Source organism: Tachypleus tridentatus, chromosome 2 (genome assembly GCF_004210375.1).
Source record: "Tachypleus tridentatus isolate NWPU-2018 chromosome 2, ASM421037v1, whole genome shotgun sequence".
Lineage (NCBI taxonomy): Eukaryota > Metazoa > Arthropoda > Merostomata > Xiphosura > Limulidae > Tachypleus > Tachypleus tridentatus.
This window is the reverse complement of record NC_134826.1, coordinates 69,220,298-69,244,482: the sequence shown is the minus strand read 5'-3', so window position 1 is coordinate 69,244,482 and position 24,185 is coordinate 69,220,298. Positions and strand designations below refer to the sequence as shown.

The following is a 24,185-nucleotide window of genomic DNA, read 5'->3' as shown; positions in this document are numbered from 1 at the left end:
GATCGAAGTTTCCCCTTGTAAAAACAGGACAACCTACGGAAGTGGTTTATCGGCAAAAACTTAAAATCGTTCTCGTGAGAAAGTTAGCAGACACAAGTGATACAACATCTATTTTACGAAGAAGAGACATTTCACATACAATGTGAAACCAGACATCTTCCTTTTTAGTAGGGAAATTAGAACATAGATACACGCCTTCCGGGCGTCTCTGTGGTATACTTGATTCGTATCTCTCTCTACGTTATCTTCTAAATATATTTTAATTTTATATAACTTAGATACAAAGTTTGCTCTAAAGTATATAACAATTAAATAATTATTGTTCGGCCTAATATGGCTTGGTGGTTAGAACATTCGACCCCCAGTCCTGTCACCGAACGTGTTGCTCTTTTAGCTTAGGGAAGTCACAATGTGATGATCAATCCCACTATTTGCTGGTAAAGAATAGCCAATAGTTGGGGGTAGCTGGTGTGAACTAGCTTCCTTACAGTTAGCCTATCTCTGCTAAAATAGAGACTGCCAACTGTTGAGTAGCTTTGCGCGAAATTCAACAAACTTTAAAGTTGCTGCGGTCTGTCTAACTAACCTTTGGAATTCTGGTTTCTCCCTTATCAACATCGAAAGTTGCTGTTACATGAGTGTTTACTTCCATAGGTTTGTTTATTTGTTTCTGATCACATTGCTAACTAAACATAACATATATCGATTGATCTGGCGACTAGATGACTTTCGGTCTCAAGTGGGTAGATTTGTATTAAAGTCTGAAGTTTGGATATTTTCTTATCTCAAAAACTGTAATCTTTATTGAAAACAAGTTAGAACTGTTACAACTTATTTACTTACGGTTTATTTAATTATTTTTAATTTTCCTATTTTTCAAAACCAAACAACCAAAACGTCAGAATTAAGAAAACAATGAAGCCGTCTCTAATTTAGCAGTGAAAGACTAGAGGAAAGGCAGCTAGTCATCATCATCCACCGCCAACTCTTGCGCTACTTTGTTACCAACAAATAGGGGGATTGACCGTAACATTATAATGTCCTCACGGGTGAAAGGGCAAGCACGTTTGGCGCACAGGAGATTCGAACCCGCACCCGTTTTGGTTGTAATAAAATCATCACGTGGGACTCACTCATTGCATCACATGAAATTTTAAATACGAATTAGGGTAAGAAAACGAATGTTATTAGTACCTAAAAATAAAAACTTTTACAATTCCTGAATTCAACTATAGTCTACACGAGTCAAGAGTTATGAATGAAATGATTTTATTCTGGTAAGGTGGGAATATACTACGTAAACAAATACAGTAGACCCACGTTATTGATCAACAAATGTTTGGGGGTTTGTTTGTTTTGGGAATTTCGCACAAAGCTACTCGAGGGCTATTTGTGCTAGCCGTCCCTAATTTAGCAGTGTAAGACTAGAGGGAAGGCAGCTAGTCATCACTACCCACCGCCAACTCTTGGGCTACTCTTTTACCAACGAATAGTGGGATTGACCGTCACTTATACACCCCCACGGCTGGGAGAGCGAGCATGTTTAGCGCGACGCGGGCGCGAACCCGCGACCCTTGGATTACGAGTCGCACGCCTTACGCGATCAACAAATGAAGGTATTGCCAACCAAACAGAAACCCTAAAAAGCGGCTGTTAGAGTTCCTGAATATCGGGACAGATGCAGGAATTTCAAGTGGCTGAAATCAGTCCTATCTTATGACTAATATGATGAGATTGGCTAGACGTTTGTGGGTTTATCAGGCAGTAACACACCTACCTGTGTCGCCTATTTGTTAAAATTCATTTTCCGGTGCTAAACGTCATTTACTCCATCTAACGGACATTGCTAAAACTAGGTGAAGTAACTAAAACCGTACGTCACATGACCGGTAGAAGACCCTTCGGTGACGTCATAGAAACATTGGCTCTGGATTGGTCACAACTTTCAATAGGAAAAGCAAGAGAGCTAAAAACCTATAGATATAATCTGTGCTCACAGTAGGTATACAGTGAACGGAGGAATCTGATTCGCACGCTTTTGTGTGTTCTTGTACAATAGTCCGAGAGTAAATAATTTTGTGTTTCATTCAAATTGTGAAAATTTCAAAATCGGCAAAATGACAGTAGTGACGTATACTTTAGTCCCCCAGAAACTTCAGAAAAATCAGTGTCTCTGCGTAAGGTGAGGTTTGTTTTTAATTGATTACTTTACGTCGTAGTTTTGTTAATTTACTGTTTGTATTATTTATGCGACTACGCATTGTCTGTTAATCATACAGTTTAGTTTTTCCAATTTAAACTCAAGTCGTCAAAGTACTCAGCTACAATGACATTACACATCTATAGCTAGCTAAGTCGAAAACTTGTCTCCATATAATTTTTAAAATATAATATCGACTTCATTTAATCAAACCCGATAAACAGCCACCCTAAACCTTCCCTGTTCACTTCTTCATCCACCTAACTAGTTACCCAGTTTAGGGACAATTTTGAGTATCACATGTTCAATATACCCAAAAAATGATATGATAGTCTGTTATACCAAGTGTGACAAAAGTACTAATTATTACTACTCGTCTTTCAGCTGTGAAACCCAAGTTTGTCTGCTTAATTGTTTGTTCACTGACTTGGATAGTTTTATGATTACATTAAAATGCTCCCCACTAACACAGCGTTATGGGGGGAGGTCTTATAACGCAAGAAAGCGGGTTTCGATACCTGTGTTGGGCAGAGTACAGATAATCATTGTTTAGCTTTGTACTTAAGTAGAAACAAGTAGACAAAATATATGGAATGAACAAGGGAGAGTTGCCTTAACATCAAACCATTGACACTTATGAGTGTCACCTTAACACCAAACTATTGATACTCAGGAGTGTCACTTTAACACCAACCATTTACACTTATGAGTGTTACCTTAACACTGAACCATAGACATTCAGGAATGTTACCTTAACACCAAACCATTTATTTTCAGGAGTGTCACCTTAACACCACCCATTTACTCTTAGGAGAGTCACCTTAATACCAGCCATTTACTCTCAGGAGTGTCATCTTAACACCAACCATTGACATTCAGGAGTGTCACCTTAACACCAAACTATTGACACTTATGAGTGTCACCTTAACACCAAATCATTGACACTCAGGAGTGTTACCTTAACATCAAACCATTGACACTCAGAAGTGTCACCTTCACACCTAACCATTGACACTCAGGAGTAATACCTTAACACCAAATTCTTTACTATCAGGAACGTCATCTTAACACCAAACCATTGAAACTCAGGAGTGTCACGTTAGTACCAAACCATTTGCACTTATGAGTGTCATTTTAGTACCAACCATTGACATTCAGGAATGTCACCTTAACATCAAACCATCGACCCTCAGGAGTGTCACTTTAACACCAACCATTTACACTTATGAGTGTGACTTTAACACCCAATTATTGACACTCAGGAGTGTTACCTTAACACCAAGCTCTTGATACTCAGGGGTGTCACCTTAACACCAAACTATTGACACTCAGGAGTGTCATCTTAACACCAAAAGACTGACACTCAGGAGTATTACCTTATCACCAAACTCTTTACTCTCAGGAGTGTCACGTTAACACCAAAATATTGACACTCAGGAGTGTCACTTTGACATCAAACCATTTGCATTCAAGTGTGTCATCTTAACACCTCAACCTCGGTGATTGTTTATCACCACAATATTCACACCTTTGAGATATATATATATCTTTTTTATTTTTCTCAATTCCCACTTACATGGCCTGGCATGGCCTAGCGCGTTAAGGCGTGCGCTTTGTAATCTGAGGGTCGCGGGTTCGCGCCCGAGTCGCGCCAAACATGCTTGTCCTCCCAGCCGTGGGGGCGTTATAATGTGACGGTCAATCCCACTATTCGTTGGTAAAAGAGTAGCCCAAGAGTTGGCGGTGAGTGGTGATGACTAGCTGCCTTCCCTCTGGTCTTACACTGCTAAATTAGGGACGGCTAGCACAGATAGCCCTCGAGTTGCTTTGTGCGAAATTCCAAAACAAACAAACACACTTACAAATTATTTCTATAAAATGAACCAGATGAAATATGAAGAATTCATAATCCTATCATCTAACTTATAATAAAGGTTTTCGTCACATGTCAGTACTCTCAGTAACTTTGTCACGTTCTTATGAGGTAATGCGATATTAACGTATAACATAACAGGCGATGACTTAAACAAAATGCTACTGTCACACAACAATAATAAGAAACACTTCCTACTCAAAAGAGGAATAAGTTATCTGATGTACAGTGAATTTAGGTTATAAATATTAAAAAGGTTGTTTGACAACTTTGGGGAGGAGAAGATATTATTAAAACCATCAAGCAAGAAGCTGGGTGGAAAGAAACAAGCTAACTTCATCCTGTTAACAGATGGTTCACTAGGCTCGTTACCTCCTTCCTACTGACACCATGCGTATGAAATAGACACCGCCTATGAACTATATTAAGACAATTAGACATCATCTTAAATTTGGCTGTTTTCTTCCCCTCATCGACAAACAAGGCTCTGGCTTGGTGACGGGGATTTGGCTTCGTTCCATTAGCGGAACTGTCAGCTCGAGACAAGTCTTTTCGCGTTAGGCATATAGAACAAAAAAAAAAAAAAAAAAAAGAGACAGAAACACTTTCCCGCCAAATATATCGCCCGCAAACTTGAGTTTCAACATTATTCCTCTACGATTTGGTTCTTATAGTGACGTCAGTCAAACTATTCGACGAAGGTGAATGTATAACATAATTAAGCGACGAAAATCATTATGTCTATTCCTCGGTCAGGTTCACCAAATAAAAATGCCTATTCTTTGTTCAGGTTCGCCAAATTAAAATGTCTATTCCTTATTCAGGTACGCCAAATCAAAATGTCTATTCCTCGATCAAGTTCACCAAATCATTATGTTTATTCCTTGTTCAGCTTCACCAAATCATTATATCTATTCCTCGATCGGGTTCACTAAATAAAAATGTCTATTCCTTTGTTCAGGTTCACCAAATCATTATGTTTATTGCTTGTTCAGGTTCACCAAATCATTATGTCATGTATATTGTATGCCTAGTTCAAAGCTGTTTATTGACAGCGTCCCGAACTTTAAGGAAGAAAGCAAAAGAGATAGAAAAGTCATCGAGTTAACACTATTTGAATTAAACACAACCTAGTTTTAAACATAGTCAGATTTCTCAAATCAACAACAATAAGTGACACACCTTGCTAAACATTGGTGAGGCACCAAATCTTAAAATAACAACTGTAAAAAATTATCGTAGACATCCAATAACATGTATTTTATTACACTTTACAGTAAGTAAGTAGTTATTAGAACAGGTGCGACGTTTCGATTATTGTCAAGTACACAAGTGGTGTCACTAATGACCGAAACGTCGTACTTGTTGCAAAAAACCTAGTTATCCTTACTGTAAAACCTGTAAACTGTAGTGAAAGTTACTTTATTAATTCTGAACTCCACTTTATGGACTACACAGTCAGGTCAGAGACCCCTTGGGGTTCGGGTATAGTCGTAATTCATTCTAAACCTCTAACAAAAGGAAAGGTAGCCAATAAGTGTCAACTACCCCCACAAAGGCTTTGTCAGGCTCTTTGAATAGTTTCACGGGATTGACCGTCACTTTTCTAACAATCCTTTAGTTGAACGTGAAGTATATTCAGCAGAATCACGTCTCGATCACAGCTCGACACCCAGATCACCAGAGCGCGCTCTGCTTGTTCTAAATTCTTTAATAATCAACTTTATTTCGTTTTTAGGATAAGATATCCTGGAGGCAAATCTCCAGAATTAGATATTAACTTGTAAACCGGAAAATCTGGGCCCTAAAACCTGTTCTACTATTTTCACAGGGCGTGCTCTAACACCTTGAAAAAGTCCCTATAGTACTTAAACTATTTAGCTCTGACAAGACTAGTTCTGCTTTCTTGTCTGGCCAGGTTTGCTGTTTTCTGAGAACACTAGTAAAAATAACGATCTCTAACTATTTAATCTAATAACGTATCTTATCTTTTATTTACTTTCAGAATATATTTCTTGAACCACTGAATGTTTAATAACATGCTTTATATAAATGCCCCTGAGTCATCCCAGCCTTCAAGTAAAGTTTGGAACAAAATTAATGATGTCATCATTTTCCTTTAGTGTTAACATGCTCGCCCCTTTCAGCCGAGGGGGCGTTATAATGTTATGGTCAATCTCACCATTCGTTGAGAAAATAGTAGCCCAAGAGTTGGCTGTGGGTGGTGATGACTAGTTGCCTTCCCTCCAGTTTTACATTGCAAAAGTAAAGACGACTATTGCAAATAGTCCTCGTGCAGCTTTGCGCGAAATTTAAAAAACAACAACTTTTTTGGTGTTAAAAATTGTTATCCAAGAAATATTATGCCACTAATTTGTGGCTTGAATTCCTGGATTGTTTAGTTATTACTCTTTTATATGTTTAGGAAATACCTGTCGTGTAATGTGCTGTTGTCTGTGATTATATCACTATTTATAGACTCTCGTGGTAAGCCTAATTATCGGACTGTTTATCTATTACTTTTATTCATTCATGTCTAGTAAATACCTGTCGGTTAAGGTGCTGTCGTCTGTGGTTACATCACTATTTATAGACTCTCTCGTGGTGAGCCTAATTATCGGACTCTTTATTTATTACTTTTGTTCCAGGAAACACCTGTTGGTTAAGGTGCTGGTTTCTGTTGTTGCGTCACTGCTATTAGCCTCTCTTGTGGTAGGCCTAATAGTAGGACTGTCGTTCAGTGCTCATCCTGAAGATGCCACAACAATGGAAGCATACACTAATGCCGCCATATCTACGGATGCTGGTCAGTGTGCGTCAGTAGGAATGTAAGTGGACGATATCTTACTAGTTTGTATTGAATATTAATCGTGCTGGATATGTGCATTTCGATATATGTGATTTTTCTTATATAACTTTTCTTATCAGCGTATCACGGTTTAGAAACCAAATTTCTTTTATCGATGTAATTTATGTTTTCATCTATTTACATACATCTGACATATTTATTTGAACTAATTTTAATATCATCTTTTTTATTTTTTAAATCGTGGTTTGATAAGTCGCGTGGTTTTCAAGGTTCACTAGCTACGTGTACAGAAATTAAACAGCTAACGGAAACAGAATCTTTCTAACTTGAGGAGGGGGATTAATGGGGATCGTCTTAAGTAGACTGTGAAACATTTCGATTGGTTCAGTATAAACATTTAGTGTGAGAAACAGAGCATGAGTAAAAAGTTTGGTAATCGGATTCCTATACGTCTAATTATATTATTTTTCCAGATCTATGTTAAAGAAAAATGGATCGGCAGTGGATTCAGCGATTGCCACACTTCTATGTATGGGGGTTGTGAACCCTCACAGCATGGGACTTGGGGGAGGATTTCTAATGACAATATACCAGAGGTAATACCCCTCTTAACCATAATCCGTTAAACAGGGCAGGAAATATTATGTTGGTTTCTTTTTTTGAATCGAATCATTAGCCTTTCCATGTTATTCACAACACGTTTATGGTGTATTTGTGACGTTAATTAAAATTGGAAGTTTTACATTACCAGAACTATCGAATGCGTGAATTTGATTCTGTGTGTTAGTGTGTGTGAAAATTTAATGGTCATAGAGTAAAAACTTAACGGTTAGATTGCAATCGTGTGTCTCCCACCACATGGTACGGCATGGAAAGGTGGTTAAGGCGCTTGATTCTTAATCCGAGGCTAGCGAGTTCCAATTCCCGTCACACCAAACATGCTCACCCGTTTAGCCGTTGGGACGTTATAATGTTACAGTCAATCCCACTATTCGTTGGTATAAGAGTATCCCAAGAGTTGACGGTGGGTGGTGATGACTAGCTGTCTTAACTCTAGTCTTACACTGCTAAATTAGGAATGTCTGGCACAGATAGCACTCCTGTAGCTTTGCCCGAAATTTAAAGAAACAAAACAAATACATCCCATAGTGGCACACGTTTCATTAAAATAACGTTTTAATACCCATAATAGCCATTTTTATATTAAATGCTTAGGACAGTTGTTTTCATTCTCTCCGCGTTTTTAAGCCTAAAACAAAATAACTTCCTACGCAGCAACTCGTGGAAACATTGAGAACGACGAGAGTCTTTCCAATCGAAACTTTTCCTTATAACGGAACTTGAACGCCACGTAAGTTTTAATGTTAAACATTTATATCACCTTGTGCTTGAGAAGTGTCGGATTTATACAAATAAATTAATTTTTTATCTGTTCATAATCAGCTATGTCATAATTTTTCATTTTGTTTACTTAGGTGATGGAAATATAGTAACGTTGGATATTATAAGCTTATTCTAATACTGAAATTTGTGGATTTGTTAAGCCTATTGTTAAATCCAAATTTAATAATTACGCACTCGTAATAATCAAGGGGGTAAAGGAGGGGCTTCAAACATAACGAATAGGAAATAATGATTTCTTTACATAATATTTAAGCAGAAATAACCTAAATTTACTGGACATTTCGGGTTCGGTTAGCAGTGTAATGACATGACAAAACGTTGATTTTTCCATTATGAAACATATTTACATTTTTATATTACCAATAACCAAAAATAAGTTGGTAAAACCTTCAGTAAGTCTTTTGTTTACGAAAATGTCAAATACATGTTTGTTATTTTTAACAAAAAAAGAAAATGACTGACTATAAATAATAAATCGACATCTGCCCTCTGACAATATAAAATCTCTTTTAAATTACTGCAATTACGCTTTTCGAATTTCCATTTCTATGTAAAGCATAACATTTATTAAAACTGTAGAAAAAAATGTAGTCAAATTAACTATTTATTTTATAGATTATACATTAATCTTTGGTGCTGTTTTATTAGAAATTTGCATTTTGCAACTTGTCTTATAAAATTACTTGCAGAGATGAGAAATTCGTAAAAGTTCTAGAAGCCCGCGAGATGGCACCACTAAAAGCCACAGGAGATATGTTTGAAGGAAATCAAAAATTAGCGAGAGAGGGTAAGTTATGGTAAATGTTTTCTGTATATATCATCAGTATTTTTATACACATAATAAAAATGATTTAAGGTGAATTAAAATTACTCAATTCTAAATAAATGAATTACAAATTTGGAGAATATGAAAATGTTTATCGTCGACACAGTAACACTTGCTCTGAGACGCCTATTATTGATCTGTTGACGCCATCTTATAGTCAAAAGCAGAACTAACTTGTAAGAAGTTTTAAAACAGCTATTTATGGGATAATACATTTATTTCTCCACACAAAAAAATTCATTCTAACAGCGAGACATGAGCACGTACAACGTTTAAATTGCATTCATTTCTAATGCTTTTATGTCCAAAGACCGTTCGTTCCGTTTCTCAGAATTATTTACAATTTAAAACACAATTGCTGTTAGTTACAATAACTGTAGAACACATTAGGTTTTAGTTTTGATTTCCAATACATCTGTGACAAATCATGCTTGCAAAGATAGATTTTAGCTTCAACCAGGTTACAGAGTCCGGATTTGTTGTTAGTGTTTTCTTGATGGACCTTATGAATAGCTTATTCTTATTTTCTTTTGAATTATATCGTTTGAAGTCAAATTATTGCTTAAACATGTAGTTAATAGTGTCAGGCATGGTGGAATAATATATATTAAATGCTTATTTGTTTTATTTCCTCTAAATTATTACATTAATAATACGTAATATCTTATTTACAACAGAATTTACAGCAAATAAAGATGGATTTAACCTACGCTTATTTGTTCTGTGTCGAAATCTGTGATGTTGTACTAATATCTGGATGTTTTTATCAGACTGTTAATATCTGTGTTGTTCTTGTATTAATATCTTAATGTGTTATTAGACAGATTGTCAATATCTCTGCTTCGTTGTTCTGATGTTTTTATCAGACAGACAGCCAATATCTATGTTGTACATATCTGGATGTTTTTTATCAGACAGTCAATATCTGTATTGTTGTTGTACTAATATCTGAATGTTTTTATCAGACAGATTGTCAATATCTGTGTTATTGTAGTAATAAGATCTGGATGTTTTTATCAGACTGTTCATATCTGTGTTGTTCTTGTATTAATATCTTAATGTGTTATTAGACAGATTGTCAATATCTCTGTTTCGTTGTTCTGATATTTTTATCAGACAGACAGCCAATATCTATGTTGTACATATCTGGATGTTTTTTATCAGACAGTCAATATCTGTGTTGGTATTGTACTAATATTTGAATGTTTTTATCACACAGATTGTCAGTATCTATAATGTTGTCATACTAATATCTGAATCTTTTTATCAGACAGATTTGTTAATATCTGTATTGTTGTTGCACTAATATCTTGATGTTTTTATCAGACAGATTGTCAGTATGTATTTTGTTGTTGTACTAATATCTGAATGTTTTATTTTTATCAACAAACAGTAAATATCTGTGTTGTTATTATGTTTTGTTTTTATCAGGCGGGCTGTCAATAGGTGTACCTGGAGAACTCCCTGGTTACGTTGTTGTATGGCAAGAATATGGAAAGCTATCCTGGACAGAATTGTTTCAACCTGCCATAGAGATGTGCGAGAATGGATTTTTAGTGGAACATCAGCTCGCACGTGCTCTGGCTTTGAACAAAGAAGTCATACAGAATGAACCTAGTCTACGGTAAGATCGGTGAAAAATAAAAATAAATTATGAACTTTAATATCGACATCACTAAAACAAAATGTTCAATCACTTTTGTAGTACACAGAATGGTGAATGTAAGGGCTGGCTTTGGGCGTTTTTTAGTGCCCTAGGCAAGCATATATATATATATTTACCAAACCAAACGAAACAAACTCTAGTAAACTTGTGTTTTAGCTGTTTCTGTATTACTTCGAATTTTTTTAAGTTTAGAAGCATCCGTTAAGAGATACAGAACAAAAACGGCGTCAAGGGCACAATGAAAGATAAAATATTTAATAACCATTTCTAGTCCCCGTTGCACCAAACATGCTCGCCCTATCAGCCGTGTGGGCGTTATAATGTGACGGTTAATCCTACTATTCGTTGGTAAACGAGTAGCCCAAGAGTTGGTAGTGGGTGGTGATGATTAATTGCCTTCCCTTTAGTCTTACACTGCTAAATTAGGCACGGCTAGCGCAGATGTGTAGCTTTGCGCAAAATTCAAAACAAACAAAGCCAATATGTTTATTTTTTCAACTTACACATATAATAAGCCAGGTGGTTAGGGCGCTCGACTCGCATTCTGAGGGTTGCAGGTTCTAATCTCCATCATACCAAACATGCTTGCCCCTTTCAGCTGTGGAGGCATTATATTATGACAATCAATCCCACTATTCGTTAGTAAAAGAGTAATCCAAGAGTTGGCGGTGGGTAGTGATGACTAGCTGCTTTCTCTTTAGTCTTACACTGCTAAATTAGGGACGGCTAGCGCAGATAGCCCTTGTTTAGCTTTGCGCGAAATTCAAAAACAAACAAACAACAGAAATATAAAGAGAAAACTGTTTAGTATAAATTTTATATAAAAAATTAAAATGTTTCGTATACGCAAACAGGATTCTTTTCAATTTTCAGGTTCCAAAGTCCCTCGGTGTCACAGCGGCACATCTGCTGACTTACAACGCTAGAAATCGCGTTTTGTTACCCCTGGTAGCAAAGTACCGATAGCCCTTTGTGTAGCTTTGTGCTCTGACAAAACAATATCAGCTCAGAGATAACTATCAGAGGCTTATAACACTAAAATTCGAATTTCGATACCCTCAGAGTGTAGATCACAGAAGCCTACTGCATGTAACAACAAACAGACAGTAGAGTAGGTAAGATGAATAAAATCGGGAAAGCTTTATTTAAGAAATCTCGTGTTCTCAAGTTTGTTTGTTTATTTTTGAATTTCGCGCTAACCTGCACGAGGGCTATCTTCGCTAGCCATCCCTAACTTAGCAATGTAAGACTAGAGGTTAGGTAGCTAGCCATCACTTCCCACCGCCAATTCTTGGACTACTCTTTTAACAACGAATAGTGGGATTGACTGTCACATTATAACGTCCCCACGGCTGCAGGGGCGAGCATGTTTGGTGTAACGGGTATTCGAACCCGCGAATTTCAAATTACGAGTCGAGCACCTTAACCACCTGGCAATACTAGGCCGTTCTTAAATTTACCCAAGTTCTAACCTTTCTGTTCTTTAATATTTTTGCAGCAAATTTTTCTGGAATAACAATACCGATGACGTTTACAAAGAAAATGAACGGATGCGCAGACCAGTCCTTGCCCAAACTCTTCGCACACTTTCTCAAAACAGTACTATTACAAAGTTCTTCGGGGAACTAGAAGAAACCCTTCCAGAAGAAATCCGAAGTTTTGGCAAGTATTCGATATCATTCATTTTAGCTATTTTTAAACTGTTGAGTTTAGGATTTGTAAACCACCTATAATACCTATAACTTTCACCTCGTGCAACCCGTCACGATACATTAGTAATATGATATATTTTATAACCCATCACTATACCTAATTAACATGATATACTATACAACTACATTTTCTGCCAATAATTAATTTTTGTATTAAACTATTAGATGTTTTTTTTGTTTTACAGGGGGTATTATTACCAAGACAGATTTCTTAAAGTACACACCACATTGGAAGGAATTAGTTCGAGTACACCTCCGTAACAACCTAACTTTGTACAGCGTTCCTCCTCCAGGGAGCGGGGCTTTACTGGGTTTCGTGCTGAACATCTTAGACGAGTACAAGTTTGACGAAACGAGTTTCCCAGATCCGCCACGGGATGCTAAAAACTACCACAGACTAGTGGAGACCTATAAGCATGCTTTTTCAAAACTATCACGATTAGAAGTTCTGGAAGATGGTGATGATAGTTTTAAATATAAACGAATAAAACACGTATGAAAAAATCACTTATAAATACGTTGTAATGTTTTCAAACGAGATCTAAAACTTAATGATGTGTTGTAGTGTTTTCAAACGAGACCCAAAACTTAACAATTTGTTATGTTTTCAAACGAGACCTAACTAAAACTTATAGATACGTGTAGTTTAACTTAACAATGCTACACGAACTATTGTAAATGTGAATTTACTATTAATATTTATAGTACAAGATATACTTTAGTCATGTGTTACACTTAACCATTGTACAATAACTAGTTAACATGTGTTTGGATCAGCCATCTTATTTTTATGTGTATATCCACATACATGATTCTATATAAGTCTGTATAAACTATTGTAGCTCATCAAGAAACTCTTGTCAAAAGAATTCGCCCAAGAAATACAACGAAACATTAATGACCAACGCACTTACAAACCGGTTCATTACGGGGTGGAAACCTTTCACACGTCGGACACGGACACGTCTCACCTTTCTATAGTTGCACCAAATGGTGATGCTGTATCAGTGTCATCTTCCATCAACTCCCAGTAAGAAACGCCTCTATTTTTTTTTTCTTTATAACTTTGAAATAATAACACTATGTAACACAAGTTTTGTTCCTGTTTAGTACGTGTTATTTCTTAATTGCTTATGTTGTAAAAGTCCACAAAATGGCCATTATTCCCTTCAAACTTTGCTTTTGTGACCTGGATAATAAAATTTAGAAATTAACCTACTTTCTATGTAAAAACGGGCAAATTTGCACACTTTCATTTACATAAGGTCTGAATAAAATAACATATAAATCAAGATTTACATGTATTCTTAATAAAGTTATACAAAAATGAACAGAAACGTTTAGAAGTGAGTAGTTTTCGAAATTTGCTGCTGTAATGTAAATCACTTTCACGTATCAGCCCCCAAATATAGACAATATGTTTTTATAATAAACAGATTTTAAGTTTTGATTTCATTGTTTACAAGAAATAGATTTTATGTTTTTATTTCACTGTTTACAATAAATAGATTTTATGTTTTTATTTCACTGTTTACAATAAATATATTTTAAGTTTTTATTCCACTGTTTACAATAAATATATTTTAAGTTTTTATTTCACTGTTTACAATAAATATATTTTAAGTTTTTATCTCATTGTTTACAGCTTTGGTAGTAAAAGGGCCTCTATTTCAACCGGTATTATTTTCAACAATGCAATGAACACTTTCACCTCTCTTGACACCTCTGATACTAATGGGTTTCCAACATCGATCTACAACAAAATATCACCAGAAAAACGACCACTTTCTTCAATGTCTCCAACAATAGTGGTAGACAGTGATGGAGAGATCAGACTTGTGATAGGAGGTACAGGAGACAGCAAAATAACTACAGGAACTGCTTTTGTAAGTTTGTGGAGTTTAATTTGTTTATTACGACTGTGCGAAACACCTTACAGCTTATACAATTCAAAATGTGTAACACATTTTACGTATAATTTAATGACAACAAGGGACTTGTTGGTCCTTCTAGACCGTACTATCTTCTAAACTGTACTTTAAAATAAAAATAAAACATTCAAAGTCAGCTCTTAACACTTATATATTTATCAAGCCTTCCTTTAAACTCGCTTAAATTAACTGCATATATGACAGCAATCCATTCCAAAACCAACTACCCTTTTCAGAAAAGTGAAGCAATCTCAATCGAATATAACTCCTACCTTGACAAAATTTGTATTTATGCTCCCTAGTGATTAGGCTCGGCATGGCCAGGTGGTTAAGGCATTCGATTCGTAATCCGAGGGTCGCGGGTTCGAATCCCTCTCACACCATGCTCGCCCTTTCAGTCGTAGGAGCGTTATAATGTGACGGTCAATCCCATTATGCATTGGTAAAAGAGTAGCCCAAGAGTTGGCTATGGATGGTGGTGACTAGCTGCCTTCACTGCTAAATTAGAGACGGCTTGCGCAGATAGCCTTCACATAGCTTTGCGCGAAATTCAAGCCAAACCAAACCCTAGTGATAAAAGATGATACAAAATCAAACCAAATAATCAACTGCACTGATATCTTAGTCACTATTTTGAAAAAAAAAGCATATTATGCCTCATATACCACACATAATAACAACATTCACAGGTTACCTACGGACAACATAAAATTCACAGTAGTATATATCAACATCCAAGGTGCACTGGTTTCCAAGAAACACGAGATCGAAGACGTTATACAAGAAACTAACTCCCACGTTATGATATTAAGCGAAACGTTAATATATAACAAGAATAGATTTAAGATACCAAACTATGCAACACTAAAGAAAGACAGAATAAATAAAAATGATGAAAATAGAGGCACAATGTTGCTATACAAAACAGACCTCTCAGTCACCGAAATCAGTATGAGCAGTAATAACGAACTGTGGATATCCTGCTAATAAATAGAACAAAAGTCACACAAGCAGGAACTTTTTTCTACAACCAAAATCTCATAGTCATTGAAGACCTAAACATCCAAAATATTAATTTTGGCTGTAACTATACAAACACCAATGGAAGAAATATATTACAGTTTATAGACAATAATAATGTAGCCCTACTGAATGATAACTTCCTCACACACACAGATTATGCCACTAATACTAGTGACATACAAAATTTTTGTCTTAACACATACAATATGACCCAGAAACTAATTAAATTTCAGGTGGGGAAAGATGTTGATAGCCACCAACTACCAATTTGTTGTGTCTTCGATCTTGCCCTCCATAAAAATGCAACCTATAGAAAAAAGTTTGATTACAATAAAACAAATTAGCAAGACTATCAAAAAGAATTAGACAATCAATTACCTAATAAAGTTTTAGAAGTAGTAAAAAGCCAAATAGAACTGAATAACAACTGTCAAGCAAAAACGGAGTGCCTTCAATAAACGGCAAATGAAACAACATCGAAAGAAAACCATAAAACAACGAATAGCATATGGAAACCAAACACTCAAATAATAAGCCTAATATCAAAACTAAGACAATTCATGATAACAAGAGACAGAGAAACCAAAACACAAATAAACAATATAAGAAATCACATTACAGCATAAATAAAACTACTAAAACAAGATAAAGGGGACAACTTTTGTTCAAAATTAAATGATAAAACTGACCCGAGAGAATTCTGGACACACCTTTAGACGACTCACCAATGACAATTCAGCCACAAGAAAATATCCTACGCTTGAGTATAATAACATAGTAGCATACATAAATAAAGAAAAAGCCGAAGCTTTCAAACACCAACTACAGAATACATTTAAAACACATATTGATCCAGATATGAAGACATAGTTTTTACAACAAAGTCACAAATTATATAATAAACAATAAAGAATAATAAGAACCAATTTTCCCAACAAATATATCTGAAACAAATACAAGACACATAACCAACTACAAAGACACGATGCTAACAAAAGAAATATCGATACATGAACTCCATGAAGCAACAAAAAACAAATCCCCGGGTGAAGATGTGATACAAGCCATCCTCCTCAAAAAGGGCACTCAGAAATTATTTGACCACTTAAAAGCACTTTTCAACTTATCATTATCCTCTGGATACGTACCAGTTTCTTGGAAGCTTGCTAATATATTAATGTTTCATTAGGAAGGAAAAAAACCAGCCAATAAACCTAATAGCTACCGACCAATCAACCTGGCCAGCTGTATAGGTAAAAGTTTAGAACGCATAATTAGTAATAGAATCTCCACATACAAAATGGCTTCAGAAAATTTAGACAAACAACTGACCACTTAGTCAGATTAACTGAGGAGATAATAGATAGCTTCAATAAAAAATAATGCACTCTCGCCTGCTTTCTTGAAGTTGATAAAGCATTTGATACTGTATGGCACAATGGTCTACGGTTCCGCAAGCAACAAATGGGACTACCGCGTGGAATTATTCGCTGATTATCTAACTTTTTGGAACATAAAAATTGTAGAGTAAATGTTGAAGGAACATTTTCTAATACTTTACTCCAGAAGCTGGTGTCCCTCAGGGAGGGGTGGTTAGCCCTATACTCTTTATCATGTATGTAAACAATTTGCCACTGAAGGATCCTAATCATGGATTCTCCTCACAGTTTGCTAATTGGGTGGCAGTCTGGAATAGTGCTTCAACATCAACAATAGCAGCCACAAACATACAACCGCATTTAAATAGAATAAATGAATATCGTCACAAATATAGAATCAAAATAAATACAGCAAAAACACAACTAGTCGTATTTACCCAACTGACAAAACATAAAAAAGTAGTCTGAAATGTATATGAATGGAACACTACTTCAGATTGCCACATCGGCAAACTTTCTCGATCTAACCTATGACTCACAATTATCATGGATTAACTATTTAAATGAAATCAAAAGTAAAGTCTGGCGAAGAACCAACTATGCTAGGAGTCTAACTGGCAAGAACAGTGGAACATCAACAGACAATATACCAAACATTAACAAAACATACATTAAGACCAGTAATTGACTATACAGCTCCAGCTTAAATTATTGTAAGTGACAAGATAATAAAAACCAAGCTACAAACAATACAAAACACACTCCTCACAACAGCATACAGAGTTCCCAGAACCACATCATCTAGTTTCATACACAAATATTCAAACATATCAACCATAGCAGATAGACTCCTACATAGTACAATAACGTATTTTGATAAACATTAGATGAAAAATGAATTATTATGTGAACTAGACTGCATACATGATGAAGATAGTCCTAAACATCATACATACTGATCAACATACATTTTAAACTAAAAAATAAGTTATAAAATAAATAAGTAACTAAAAACAATAATAATAAATAAATAAAAAACAATAATAATAAATAAATAAATATGTATATATAAAAGGGGTCCCCCGCTGGTACAGGGGTAAGTCCACGGATTTAAACGCTAAAATCAGGGGTTCAGTTCCCCTCAGTGGACTCATTAGATAGCCCAATGTGGCTTTGCTATAAGAAAACAAACACACATATAAAAGGGAGGAAAAAAAGAGGCCACCATCAAACTAGAATTCCTACTGATAGAGCAAATAATATCGATAAACGTATGAAACTAGTACATGGACATTGCCCTGAAAAGAGTCGGAGTAAACCCAGACTACTCTGACCCTAAAGCAGTAGCCATACCAACCAACACTACATGATCATGTAAGTAAAGGAAGGAGGAAGAGGCCAAAGTGCACCTGACCCTCAAGGGTACATAAGATCACCCAAATCCCGAGAAAGCGAAAAGATAATACAACAATAGTAACAATGTTTCTAACAATAATATACACACCAATCAGATTCCCGATAGAACTCCATCCTCGCTTAAGACATATTTGCAGCTTTAAACTTCACAATAACATTTCATCCAGTGTAGAAAACTATACAAAAACACATGGAAGATTCGAATGATTGTTTTAAACCTGAAAAGTATCGAAGTATTGAAAAATTTATGCTTCCCACACGTCAAAGCGTTTTTAGAAACATAGGCCTAACTTTAGACCTATTTATTCTTGTAGACTTGTCGTCATGACTTTGTGGTGTTTATTTAAAAAAGAAGAAGAGATATTAGTGTATAATATTTTTTAGCTGAGGTTCCCGTATCCTGGATGGAAGTTATGTAAATTTATGATTAATGAAAGGTTATCTTAGGACATGAAAAGTTGTTTCCTTTATATATAATTTAAAAAAAACAGACCAAAACACTCATAAAAACAGCAAAATACAAAATGTCAAACCGCAAATTTGCACGTATCTCCTCATCTACACAACGAAACCTCATGCTAAATTTGTGTGGATCCACCAACAGAGGGCAAATAACTGGTAAAAAACACGCAAAAACACTATAAAACCCGCAAAATGCAAAAAAAAAACAACAGAAAAATCATGTGTATTTCCCCATGAACCTAATTAATTTCCACACCTGTTTTGGTGAAGATCGTTCTACACCCTGCGAAGTATTTACATGGACATACAACAGATAGTACTATTATACTTCGATAGATTATATCCGAGTATGATGAATTCATGATGTCATATATACACCCTGATAATGGAAAAAATAAAGTTTTCCTTCACGGAAAACGAAGATGAAAGAGAAAAATCGTGACCCCTATTGCAAATTTACATGTACATAGGATAAACATTTCGCGAAGTTGAGAGTTGCATATCGCATAATAAAAATGTTTTTCCAGTATCGTATAGCAAGTATTCCATTATAGTATGATGCTAGTTCTAACATAGATTTATTAGCATTTATATAAATATTAAAAGTAATTATTATAGAAACTGTGCAACTCTTTGAAACGAAACCTGTGTAAGACGTTTTTACACAACCAGTACTGATTAGCTAACACACATAAATTCGATGACTTCACCATGTGAAAAAAAGCTCTTTTCATTGGTAACATTCTGAGCAAACCAGTTTGTTATACAATTTTGTGAAAGCTTATAAATTCCTTTGAGGTTAATAAAATTCAATTTTTTACAGAAAACTTGCATGGGTAGATTTTTAGTTGGACAATATTTCGGTCAACTCGCACTCCGACACTTTCGTACACCTAACTTGTTTACAAATTTACAAAGTATCCTCACAAGTAAATCCATAAAATACACTCAGTAACTGAACCACTCACTGATTACTTATTAACTGGTAATTCAATAACTTTGATATTTATATCGTACTTTTTCTTCCCTACTGTTTTGGTTTGGTCTGTTTTGAATTTCACGCAAAGCTACACGAGAGCTATCTGCACTAGCCGTCTATAATTTAGCAGTATAAGACTAGAGGAAAGACAGCTAGTCATTACCACCCACTGTCAACTCTTGGGCTACTCTTTTACTAACGAAAAGCGGGATTGACCATCACATTATAACGCCCCCACAGCTGAAAGGGCAAGCATATTTAGTGTGACGAGGATTCAAACCCGTGACCCTCGGATTATGAATCGAGTGCCTTAACCATCTGCCCATGCCAAGCCTCTTTATAATGAATGGAATACAAATGAACTAAAATGTCGTCCATCTAATCAATATCCTGGTGTTTTTACTAATGTTTCATGAAAGGAAATAAAACAATAACATGCCATATTATATGAACTATAATTACTGCAGTATTCACAAAATTGTTTTTACACTTGGCTTCTCTGTTATTCTTAACAGTGGTAAACGGAATGTTCAATAAATTTCACGTTTCTCCGTGAAATATAGGTCAGAGTCCTCATGTTACGGAGTTCTCAATGGCCCATGTGTATTCTAAACGTTCTGGAACGTTCACATCAAACACCAATATTTTGACACACGCACCATTTCGTGTAATGAATGATTGTACATCAAAACGTTCTTGAAATAATTATTACAATAAAATAACTTATGGAATAGATGCTGTTTTTCAATACATCACTACATTTACGGCCAGGATGATAATTTAGACTATGTTGGATTTGTATAACAGTATACACCGTGTTGAATCAGGATAACAATATAGACTATGTTATATTAGTATAATAGTATAAACTATGTTGGATTATAATAACAATGAAAGTGTTCTTAAGATAACAGTGCAGCTGTGCTTGACTAGAATCAAAATGTAAGCTGTTAAATTAGAATAACAATGTAGCCTGTTTTACTGATTGCTTAAAACAGTAATACCATGATGTGTTGAATTACTACACGAGTATAAATCTGTCGATTTTCAATAAATGATAAGAAACATGTGTCATCCATCGGTTCACCAAAATTACCACACTGGTGGTAAATCAAGCAATTTTGTACAAATGAGACCGGAAGAAACCTAATCGACTTTGTATTGTTAATAACAAACAATTTTTAAAAGCGATTTCTACAATGGTTAAAAGAAACATTTTTTTAATTATTCGTGCATTTCAGGTTACCATGCTAAACCTGTGGGCAGGAAAAGATATTTCTCAAGCCATTAATGCCCCACGTATCCATCATCAATTGTTTCCCAATATTATCGAATACGAATCGAACTTCTCCAAGGTAAGAAAACAATATTACGTCATACAAAACAACATGCAATTTGTCACTAATCTCGTGCATGGCACTACAAATTAAACATCTCACGAACCTGTTGGGGTTTCGTTGTTGTTAGACTACGTGTGCTTGAAAAGAGTGGATTTAGTGCTTTATTTTTTTATGCCATTACGTAGTCGACGATGTATTTTTATTGCTATTATCCAGTCCGCTAAACCTTATACAATAAATATTATTCGAAACCACTTGCACTTCAAACGGGTAGGAGGGTAGGATTATTTGACTGATCAAAATGCGAGGGAATGTGCTCCGAAGGTGCACATATCATGGAATGGTTCAGGACTTTTGGATTCTGGATTACATTTTATTCATTCCCTTGTTTTTCCGAGATTAATTTTAATTAATTAATATATTTTTATTATGACAGATTGAAAAGTCGGGGCCTTGTCCCCCCCTCTTCCTGTACCACTGCACTAATTTTTTTTTTTAATGAATAGTGGTATTGACCGTCACATTATAACGCTGAAAAACATGACAGTCAATCCCTCTATTTAGTTAAGAATAGCCACATAAGTGGCTAGTACCCCTGAAAGATCGTGCAATCCTTATTCAACAATTCATACTATGTATCTCAGGACGCCTGGTATGACATGTTTAAGATGTCATTTGTTAACCTGAAGATGACCTAGGAAGGTCGAAACGTTGTTCTCTGCTTATCAATAAAAGTGTTAATACTTATACCAACCGTCCTGAGATGCATTTTCATTTCAAGTGAGTTTTTCGTCATCAAGAGTTCATACTATGACAACCCTGAACCTTGATCTCTGACCTGGCTCTTTTCTCGACGTGTTACATAATGGTCCCGATTGGGCTAAAAGTGTCCAGTCTCAAAATAAGATTTTTGAAGTTCTCGTTTAAAACCTGTTGATAGATTAAAGGCTCAAAAATAACTTCCATGATTTGTATTTAATTTTACTCTCAGTAGAGGCTACTGTCAGCAACAGGACAAACTTGAAAATGAACAACAATCTCTGTCATGTTTATAAATAACGTTTATCCTTTTCTCATCCATTTGTATCACTTAAACCAGACTAGTACCGGATCCTCTGTTTTATCATAGCATGGGAGGGATTTGACCTTTAACCTATCCATTTACGCCTTATTCCATCTTATGAAGAAATTTAGCTTTGATGAATCCATTACTTCAGTTTTAGAATATGTACATGATCAACAATGGTGACTGCGAATGAGATTGAACAGATATGGGTTAATTAGGGTTAACGGTGTTGTAACGTGCACTCATTTACAACAAGTACACGCACAATTTCAACTCAGGAATACAATGACCAATTGTTATTGTTTTATCTGCACCCTGAAGGATGAAGGGCTAGAAGGTTTCGTTTTTTCTGTGCCATGTAGGGTGAGGGGCTAAATTGTTTAGTTTTATTTTAATGGTCTTGTTACAATCTTTATTATGTATTTTTGTAACGATAATTACTACATTGTTTGTTCTGAATTCATATTTACAATTCATCGATGATTCATGATGACGAGAAAACCCACTTGTAGAGAAAATATATATATATGTAAAAACGGCTGGTATGAATAGCGAAAGCTCTATGTAGAGGAGCGAACAGTGGTTGCTATGAATAGCGAAAACTGTATGTAGAGGAGCGAACAACGATCCGACCTTCTGCGGTCATCGTCAGAAGGTCAAAACATTGTTCGCTATCGCTATTCATAGCAGCTGTTTTTACATATATATAACTCGTCAATGAGTTTTTGATATCTGTTTGTTGTTCATTTTGAGCAGGTAGTACTAGAGGGGCTTAAGCTGAGAGGTCATGAAGTTCAAGGGATTTCAGGAACGACGTCGGGAATTGTTGGTATTGCTCGAGCACCAACTGGAAAACTATACGCCAGTGCTGATTACCGGAGAGGAGGGAAAACCGACGGATTCTAAAGCGACACGTACCGTGCTGAATTAGATGTGAAAGAAACAACGTCTCTGTAAGAGAACAAGCCACTCCTATGTTTCATCGTACTTGTCTGCAGTTTTTGAACATTTATTATTTATTTCATAAGTTTCATCCTACCGACAGCTCAGGTCCTTAAATTTGTTCTAAGTTTTGAGAGATGGTGTACGCATGCGTATGACATTATATGTAGGCAACTTCCAAGATGGCCCCTATTAGAAGCAGCAAGCTAGACTATTGAGACATTTTCTTTATGATTGTGATATTAATGTAATCGTATAAAAAATATTTAGATTAATTAATGATCAAACTGTGATTTTTGATGTATAAATATATCATTTTGGGTTTATTTATTTTATAATAAAAAATCAACGTTCGTATAATTTTAGAACGTTATTGTAATTTACGCACTATAATTGTTGTTACTGTGCATTTTATATCAATTGGAATTATTACAGATCAAATTATTGAATTTCTATATAAGTTGATTTGGTTTTTGTTTGAATTTCAAGAAAAATTACTCGAAACATATTTCTTCTATCCGTCCTCAAGTTAGCAGTAACAGATTCTAGGAAAAGCAGCCAGCTGTCACCCACCGCCAATGTTTGTGCTACTATTTTACCAACGCATAGTTGGAATGATTGCTACTCTGTAACGCCCTCGCAGCTGAAAACGCAAGCGTGTTCGGCGACGGGGATTCCCACCCGCGACCCAGAGATTGCAATTTGGATAAAAAGTTTACTTATTTGAAGACGTTTAACAATAATAAATTAAAAGTTTTATTAAAGTAACCAAAGTAGAGATGCAAGCTTTCTTCTATGAGCACGTGGTGTGTGATAAATACCAATAACATTTCTATACTTTAGATATAAATGTTTCATAACGAACCACCGTGGCTAGTGGTTTCGCTTTTTGGACTCATGGTCGAATAATTACGGGTTCGAGGCAAGATTTGAAAAAGAAAGTTCCCCTAATTGTTCGAGTCTATCCAGGTGGGAAGTTATTTAATAGTAGGCTGTATCCCTTTTCTCATCCATTTGTATCACTTAAACCAGACTAGTACCGGATCCTCTGTCTTATCATAGCATGGGAGGGATTTGACCTTTAACCTATCCATTTACGCCTTATTCCATCTTATGCAGAAATTTAGCTTTGATGAATCCATTACTTCAGTTTTAGA

The 24,185-nt window shown here is 35.5% G+C and overlaps 1 protein-coding gene across 1 annotated transcript; it reads left to right on the top strand.

Annotated features, from left to right (window-relative positions):
- The first annotated feature begins 1,991 nt into the window (after positions 1 to 1,991).
- On the top strand, positions 1,992 to 23,421 carry LOC143244146 (scoloptoxin SSD14-like). Its single transcript, XM_076488296.1, has 11 exons — positions 1,992 to 2,182; positions 6,722 to 6,901; positions 7,356 to 7,478; positions 8,976 to 9,073; positions 10,544 to 10,736; positions 12,277 to 12,440; positions 12,676 to 12,983; positions 13,333 to 13,520; positions 14,136 to 14,376; positions 20,922 to 21,035; positions 22,843 to 23,421. The coding sequence occupies exons 1-11, from the start codon at positions 2,118 to 2,120 to the stop codon at positions 22,990 to 22,992; spliced, it is 1,824 nt and encodes a 607-aa protein (XP_076344411.1). The 5' UTR covers positions 1,992 to 2,117; the 3' UTR covers positions 22,993 to 23,421.
- Positions 23,422 to 24,185: the final 764 nt, after the last annotated feature.